This window comes from Cyprinodon variegatus, unplaced genomic scaffold, assembly GCF_000732505.1.
Source record: "Cyprinodon variegatus isolate N-32 unplaced genomic scaffold, C_variegatus-1.0 Scaffold1018, whole genome shotgun sequence".
Lineage (NCBI taxonomy): Eukaryota > Metazoa > Chordata > Actinopteri > Cyprinodontiformes > Cyprinodontidae > Cyprinodon > Cyprinodon variegatus.
The window spans coordinates 252,168-260,726 of NW_015151471.1; the positions used below are offsets into that span (position 1 = coordinate 252,168).

Genomic DNA, 8,559 nt, shown 5'->3' on the forward strand with positions numbered 1-8,559 from the left:
ATATATATATATATATATATATATATATATATATATATAAAGCAGACAGTTTTTATATAAAGTACATCAGAATGTTCTTTCAAAGAGTTTCTGCCTGCGTCTTGATGCTGCTGTGGCCCACATATCTGTTAGAAAGCAGCTTTCACTCTGCCTGATTTGAGTAGAGGATGACTAAGTGTGTATATTACCTGCATGTGTGTGTTTGTGTGTAGCTTATCAGCATATATGAGTCACTCATCGGGCTGCAGAGAAAGTGAGGTCTGCAAACAAGAACACGGTGCTTTTTAAAGTATACAGAACTTTCTTCCTGACCTTTGTTTTTTTTTTCCACCCTCATGCTGCGACTGGACTCTAATAAGGTCCCCAAAGCTGAAGACACCAAAAAATGGAAGGTGTGGCCGACCGGACCCTTGGTCATGTCTTCTCTTTGGATCTCATTAGTTTATTTTTATTATAAGAACTCCATTCCTCTGTTTTTTTTTCTGTCTCCATCGCTACCTCATGGTGACCATGCTGTGCTTGTTCTTCTCTCATCCGTCTGAATTCCCCTGTGTGCGTTTCTTTAGATTTTTCTCCAAGCTTTTTAGAAATGTAAGATCAATAACCTCTTGATCCGATTGATTACGAGCTGAATGAACTCCAACTGTCAATTGATCCTCTGTGGCCTGCCAGTCACCTGGCTCCTGCTGCTGCAGAATATAAATGACCGTCTGTCCAAAGCCCTGCATTCTCATGGGGGCTGCAGGAATCCATGGTGTTTAGAGGTCGGATTGCCTCAAGCACCAAAAAACTCCCGACCGCAGGTGTCATTAAGTGGATGACAAGCCCTCCCTGGTTTTTGCTCATGAATTTGTGTTTCCTTTTATTGTATCATTGCCTGAAAGTTTTGGTTTAGTTTTTTTTTTATCACCATAATCAGTGTTTCATTCTATGGATTGATTTTTTTGTCCAAAAAAGCAAAAAACATAGTTTATGGATCAGAATGAAAAAAAAAATGCAATCCAGACTTTGAAAAATTTTTTGAGGGTAACTTTGCTCTTTTCTTTTTTATTTATTTTTTTTTTCTGAATTTATTTTTTCTCATTTTACATTTTTAAGTTTTTTTTTTTTACTTTTTTTTTTTTTTTAAACAAATTCAATATTTTCAATTTATTTTTTTCAGATTTCTTTTTGTCACACTGAGTTTTACAAATGGTATTCTTTTGAATTTGTGTGTTTGTTTTGGGGTTGAAGTGAAGGGGAATATTATCTGCAAAATGCAATTTAAAGGGAAAGCAAGACTCAATCCGTAAAAACAGAAAAAAAAAATTTCAAATTTAAAATCTGCTAATTTTTATGTGAAATATGGAAAAATATACAAATTTTGTATATTTATATACAAAAATTAATGAAAAACGAAAATATATTTAAAAAAAAAACAACAAAATCTAAAAAACAGTAGATTAACTATGAAAACCTTTTTTGATTAAAATGACTTGTTTTTTTACGCTTTGTTTCTGGATTGCTTTTTTGTTTTTCAATTAAAAAAATTGATTATTTCAAATTTTCATTGACAGTATTTTTGCCTGCAAAAATAATGGGACAGATTTTCCTCCATCCTCTTCCTGTGTCTGGTGTTTACCACTTCATCACTGTCTCAGAGCCTGTGCAGCTCATAAGCTAAATCTTTTTTAAAAAGTGCTCTTGTCTTCTCTGTTGCAGGATGACTACATCCCCTACCCACGGATAGAAGAAGTGAGTCATTTCTCCAACAAACATAAACACCTTTCTGATATGCAGCCTGTAAGCAGGTGGTTTGCAGCATAGATGTGGAATTCAAATCCTGCTTTATGTTTTCATCTAATCCACAAAAGTATTTTACTTACTTTAAACAACAAACTTCTCTCTCTATGATCTGCTTATCTGTTCTCCATTTTTCATTTGGATGAAATAATAGCTGCATGAATCATGACAGCAGACAAGATAGAGGAGAGCAGGAGGCGGGGTTACCAATCTACTCGCTCTGGAGAGCAGAGTTCGCTGCTTTTAGATGTTGTCTCCAAAGTCTCCAGTGGCAGAAAAAAGTCACTAGATTTGGCGCTAGGAGCTTTTTTGAAATCAAAATGCTAGACGAAACCGTGGAAACCCTCAGCCAATCATTGGACACTCCTACCTGGATCCCATTTGAGCGTAATTCCCCTCTAAACCAGAGGGTGGCAGCAGAGATTGTGTCAAGTGAAATGTTCTAATTTTACGCTTTAATTGTTTCTATAATAACAATAAACTGTTAAATACAGAATTAATGCTGTTTTCAGAACTAGTCTTTGTGTTTTAGAAGATAGAAGATAAAGTTGTGTGTGTCGTCTATGTAACTAGAGATAAAAACAACTAAACCCATTAATATATGTATTTGTATACATACCTATATTATTATTATACAGAACAATTATTTATAAAAGTATATTGGATACTTTTTTTTTCAGAAATAGATAAGAAACTCCCTAGTTGTCTGTTGAATAACTGCATTTTCAAACCCATCCTGCCTGTGCTTTTAGCATCTCCATAATAAACCTTTTCTTTTTCTTTACCTTTTCTTCTGATGCCTTCCTTTTCTCATAAAGGTTTTAAGACTCTGGGCCGGATTTATCAAGATCCAATTTTGCGTGCAGTAATTTGCGCTCGCAAACTGGAATTTTGCGCGAGGGGTTGAACCATGGTTTGCGGGTGATTTAACAAGAGCGATTGCGTAACTGGTGACAGGTGCAAAACTGTTGGAGACGCCCTATTTAAATGATGGTTTTGCGCGTTTGGTGGTTTGCGGCATTGCGAGTTTGGACAGCAGAAAGCGCAAAAGGAAATTCGACCCCATGGAAATGGAGGTGTTGGTGGATGAAGCCAACAAACATTTAAGTGAGCTACAGCAAAGAAGTGTGACTGTCACACAGAGGAACGCTATATGTGAACAAATCTGTAATAAAGTTGGTGAAACCTTGCGAACAGTGGATGAAGTAAAAAGAAGATACCAGGATTTTAGAAGGCGAACCAAAGAAAAACTGGCATATAACAAAACATCTGCGAACAAAGCAGGAGGGGGCACAGTAGATGAGATGCCTCTTACCAGCATTGAGGAACAAGTACAGCTGACGCTCTGTGAGGAGCAAATCACTGGAATTGCAGCTCCAAAATGGCAATGCTGGATAAACGATATGTTTTGATGATCATTTCCTCGTTCATTCCAAAAATATTCACACGGAGTGAAAAATGCGTTCTCTGCGTCTCCTTGCTTCATTTCCATGTCTCCTTCTTGCGACAATAACCGCTGCCATGTGTGCGCAATTACGCATACAGACCATTTGCACCTTCTTTTGAAACGTGTTAAATATAGAGTCAGATACCGTTAGCAAAATTGTTTTTAGGTTTGATAAATCACTTTGCGAGTGCTAAATTAATATATTTACATGTTCTCCTCCCACAAGACGCACTTTTGCGTGTAAACGCCCCATATTGCATATTCATTGCAGAAAAAGTACTAAATGGGTAAGAGGCGCTATTTAGCACGTTTTAAAGACCAAATCCTTTTAGCACGCTGTTGATAGATCAGTTTGTACATTTTTTAGCGTGCGCAGTGAAATAGCTCACGTTTTTATACACGCAAACCTTTGATAGATCCGGCCCTTTGACTCTCATCCATTTGCAAAGTATACAGTTAGACCTGAAGCTGGAAACCAGAACTAACTGGATACATAAATACAAGAAGTTTGCATGCAGGGCGAGAAAAGGCCAATAGATGAGATGTTCCTCCTGGAACTGGAAGCAGAGCGAAGATCCTCCCCTATACCTTTGATTCAGGGATAGATGTTTAAACATGTGATTTTATTTATTAGCTAAGGCTTTAGGGATATCTAGTTTCTTTATTAGTGAAATGTGGATGTTGAGCTCGTTTATTATCATGTTGTTGCAGCGTAGATTGGCACTGGAATCTTTCTGCTACATGTTCATTTTTAGCCACCTCTCAGTTCCTTTCTGATCACACCTTTAACATTCCTAACACTGTTGCAAACTGGAAGGAAATAATAACAGGGAAAAAATGTATCTAATCTAAATATCAAGACAATGTGAGATATTTTACAATTCTGTTTTAGAATTAAAAGCACTAAGGTTTCTTTTTAAGTTTCACAATGAGGAAAAAAAAAATGTCTGAATTATTTTGCATCTGTTTTCCCTCCTTTAGCTTAATTTATTTCACTCTATTTTGTCTTTCCTCACATTAATGTTACAGGTCCTAGAGAAAGGTGGACCATACCCCCAGGTCATCCTGCCCCAGTTTGGGGGCTACTGGATTGAAGATGCAGAAGCCCCAGCAGGGACCCCTTCCTCCTCAGAGTCCAGTTTCTGTGAGGAGGAGGACGGAGATGAGGGCATGAGCCCCGGCGGGGCGCACAGCTACCGCCTGGAGTGTAACAGCACGGCCCGAGCCTACCGCAAACACTTCCTTGGCAAGGTAAGCATGGGTGTTTGCATAAGTGCCAGCAGCACTGCGCTTCACAGGGCGGGTCTGTTATTTCTTTGACCTTAAATGTTTCCCTACTTTCATACTTGCAGGAGCACATGAACTACTACTGCAGCGGCAGCAGCATTGGTAACCTCATCATGTCTCTGAAACACGAGGAGGCTCAGAGCCAGGAGTTTTTGCGCATCATGCTCAGGTACAGATAAAGGGATTGTGATTAACTCTGTTTGAGGATAGAAAACGGTAACTTTCAGATTTTAAAGCTGCGTATGATGAGCAAAGACAGTAGTTAGTGTTTCTATCCAGTTCACCAAACCATTGTTCATAAAACAGATGCAAATATCAATTACTACATTTATAAAGTTGATTTATAAAGACAATTTAAAGTTGTGTACATGAAAAGAAAAGTACATATCAGCAACATGGAGGCAAATAATTAAAAAGGAATTAGTGAAATAAGATGATTATATTGAATAAAGATGAAATATTGGAGAGAAACTAAAAGGAAAATTCAAATCCAAACTTAAATAATGTTTACATAGCACAGTCAAAGGATTGGATTCAAAGCAGATGAAGGTTTCAGCAGTTTTATAGATTTCTGGGAGTTTTTTACAGATTAGTGGGACAAAAGATCTACAAGCTGCTTCTCCAAGTTTGGTTCAGTTTATGCAGAGAAGACCGTAGAGGTCTGGCTGTTGATCCAATGACAACAATGTCTGTAACTTATTTTGGAGCGAAGCCATTCAGTGATTTATAGACCTACAGATGTATCTTAAAGTCTATTCTCTGAGATAGAGTACAGAGAGCCTGAGGAAGAACCACAGAACCTCAGGTTGGATGATGTTCTCACTTTCTTAGTTCTAGTGAGGACGCAGGCAGCAGCTCCCTGCTGGCAGATCCCCTTTTTAAGTGAAGAAGTTCCTGCTGAGTCCATCACTACACTGAGATTTAGAGCCTGACTGGTGGTTTCAAGCTGGGTTAACAGAAACTGTGGACTTTAAAATGCATATTTGGTCCAGAAATTATTACTTTACTTTAGTTTTGATTCAGGTAAAGAAATTGTTGTCCCATCCATGCATTGATTTCTTCTCTGCATTTTTCCAGCACTTCCAGTGCTGCCAACATTTCCTGATGCATCATGTTTATTTAGATAGAACCAAACTCTTCAGAATGATAGAATAAATCAACTGTTGCGTTAAAAAATTTGGCTTCCTGTGGCCTGAGGCATCCTCAAGAAACTTTCCTTGTCATCCTTGTCAGGCACTAAACAGTCAGGCAAAGGACAAAGGCGCAGTAAAAATATTTATTTATTCTTCCATAGTTCAGAATAAATGGGCCCAAAAGAAGATATACCAAGGATAACAGACCAGAACTGACCTATTACAACGAACACGGGGATATTTAAACACATACACTAGCCTACAAGTAATAACTATGACACAAATATGAAACTAAGACATTCAAACACAAAAATGCATTTTAAAACAGTGGATCTTTGAGTTGACAGCTTCTCCAGATTTAAGTCCCCTGGTGTCAGCTGCTTGTTGGATTCCTCCACTTCCTGGTGTTACACCATATTTGCTCCCCCAGCTAGTTCTGTCAACCTCAGCATAAGAAAGACAGTTTGTGATCTTCAAATAATGTTCATAGGGTGTTTACTAAACGTATGCGTCCATATTAGCAAACATCCTAAAATAGATATGCTGTGTGAAAGAAACATTAAAATACTGACACTGAAACACAAGTCATCTCAAGACACTTTACAGTTCACTATCTAAGGAAAACCAGTTGATTGCATTGACTCACACTAAGCATGCTTGTAGTGACAGTGGAGAGGAAAAACCTTTTAACAGGAAGAAACCTCCAGCAGAACCAGACTCAGTGTGAGCGGCCATCTGCTGAGGCCCACTGGGGTTCAAGGAGACAGAAGCAGACATAGAAAAAGAAGCATAGATACAAAAGGCAACTGTCAACCAGCTCCACAGGCGGCCCCGTCCAGGAAACACACAGCCAGGCAGACGAGCTCCGAGCCAGCTCCCATGTCAGAGGATGAAGAGAGCACATCCAGTTAGTCACAGTCAGAAACACAGACAAGATGAAGCTACTATGAGAAAAAGCATAACGTTAGAGATTGAACTAACAGATTCTGCAGAGTGGGAGAATAGAGATAGAATGAAGCAGAATGATGAAAAAGGGTTCTCTATGTCCTCCAGCAGTCTAAGCCTATAGCAGCATAACTATAGAGATAGATCAGGATGGTTGGAGGAACCTCCACAATCCTTATTCATCTACTGAAGCATTGTCGTTACTCTTTTGATTTCCTCCTTCATCTCTTCTATCTATGTCAGGTATAGAATTGACCAATCAGTGTTTGCTCTGAATAAAAATGTCCAAGCAGGACGTAAAGAGAGTAGAAAAGTGAAAACGGTCAGATGGGTCGCAATAGAAACATAATTTCTGACTTAATGGATCAATTCTTCATTGAGTTAGATAAAACAAAATGAAACCAGAAGCAGGCAGGGAAAATAAGATGATTTTTGAAGCTTTGGGTTTGGTTCAATCAGTGCTTCTATAATTCTCAGATATCTCAATCTCAGCACCACAGAAAGGTTTTGTTTTTTTGCTTGGTTTTGACAATTGTTGGTTTAATTATGATTACATTTAGTGATGATATCTGTATTGTTACATTGAATTTAGTTTCAGTCATTAAGCTGAGTTAAAATGCAGAAGAACGATATTTTAATTCAGTCTCAGAGGTTTCAACATAATTCTCTTTTTAACTACCCGCTAATCTGAGGTCCGTCTTCTCTGCAGATCTCGGACCAAAACAGTTCATGACAGGATCTCTTTAGCTGGCATCAGCCAGCTGCCCAGTGTGCCTCAGATTGCAAAGGTAAAACAACCTTTTTCTAATCTTTGCATTATTTCTTATTATTAGTGAAGCTAGAAAATTATTACCGCACCTATTGTTACATTAAAGTGTTATTGGAACGGTCCTGTTTTCCTATCTTCTGACACGGCCATAGAAACATCTTTGTTTAGCTCATTAGGACCCATTATGCATACTTGAGCAATATTTAATTAAAAGAAATACAAGATATAGCAGTAATTTATAAAGAAAATACAACAGAATAAATTATAAAGACTAACCAATCAATAAAACATTGTTTCTTTCTTTTGAAGAAAATAGAAACAGTTTAAAAACAACAACATTGTTTAATCTAATAAATAAATCGATCAATCTTCATTTGCACAGAACTTTTTATCCAAATTGTTTAACATAAGGTGCTTTGTATGTATTACAACAGATGGAGAGATAAATATGTCAAACAAAATGCAGACTGATGCTTGGAAGCTGTTTTGAGAATTTAAAGAAACCACTAAGGTACAGAGACATGAAGATAAACCAAGGACCTGATGGAAACCGACAGCAAACTAAAGCTAAATGGGGGGGTCGTTAAACAACAAACACATAAGGAGACACAGGGGACACAGGATTAACAAATTAACAAAAGGATCTGATTGAGATAAAAATGATTAAACAAGGAAAAACACAATAAACAAACCAAGGAGAATGTAACCCATGTCTGACTGTTTCATGGCAGTCAGGTCCCTCCATATGTGGTGCTAAATCAAAAGGTGTCAAAAGTATTAACGTTTACAACTCAGGGGGAAGTATAAACCCTACTGTTTTTAATCTAAAAGTGTAAAAGAACCATTGTTAGAACTACTAAAACTTTAAAAGTTAAGTAATGCAGGAAAAAATGTTAAGGACAGAAGCTTTACCGCACTACACTATTAAAGGAACATTCATCTTCAGTTCTGGATGTGACTTCCTTATGTTTAACCTCTTAACATCCACTACATTTTGGATAACCCTCGCCTATTTTGCATACCCAGATGGAAAAGCAAATAATTTAGGAACTGTAAGCCCAAATGACAGAATTCTGACTTTTTTATGATCAGAATTCCGTCAGAATTCTGAGAAAAAGGCCCAGTCCACACAAAGTCAAAACGAACACAAAAACGCTATTATTTTCCAGAACGTTTGTCGTAAAGACGGAGACGTA

At 37.6% G+C, this 8,559-nt stretch overlaps 1 protein-coding gene across 1 annotated transcript in view; it reads left to right on the forward strand.

The window, feature by feature from the left end:
- Window positions 1–8,559, forward strand: part of rap1gap2 (RAP1 GTPase activating protein 2) — a 100,743-nt gene that overhangs the window by 68,360 nt on the left and 23,824 nt on the right. The window contains 5 exon segments of the mRNA XM_015399489.1: window positions 360–392; window positions 1,702–1,734; window positions 4,259–4,480; window positions 4,582–4,685; window positions 7,304–7,382. Coding sequence (XP_015254975.1) covers window positions 360–392; window positions 1,702–1,734; window positions 4,259–4,480; window positions 4,582–4,685; window positions 7,304–7,382 — 471 coding nt within the window.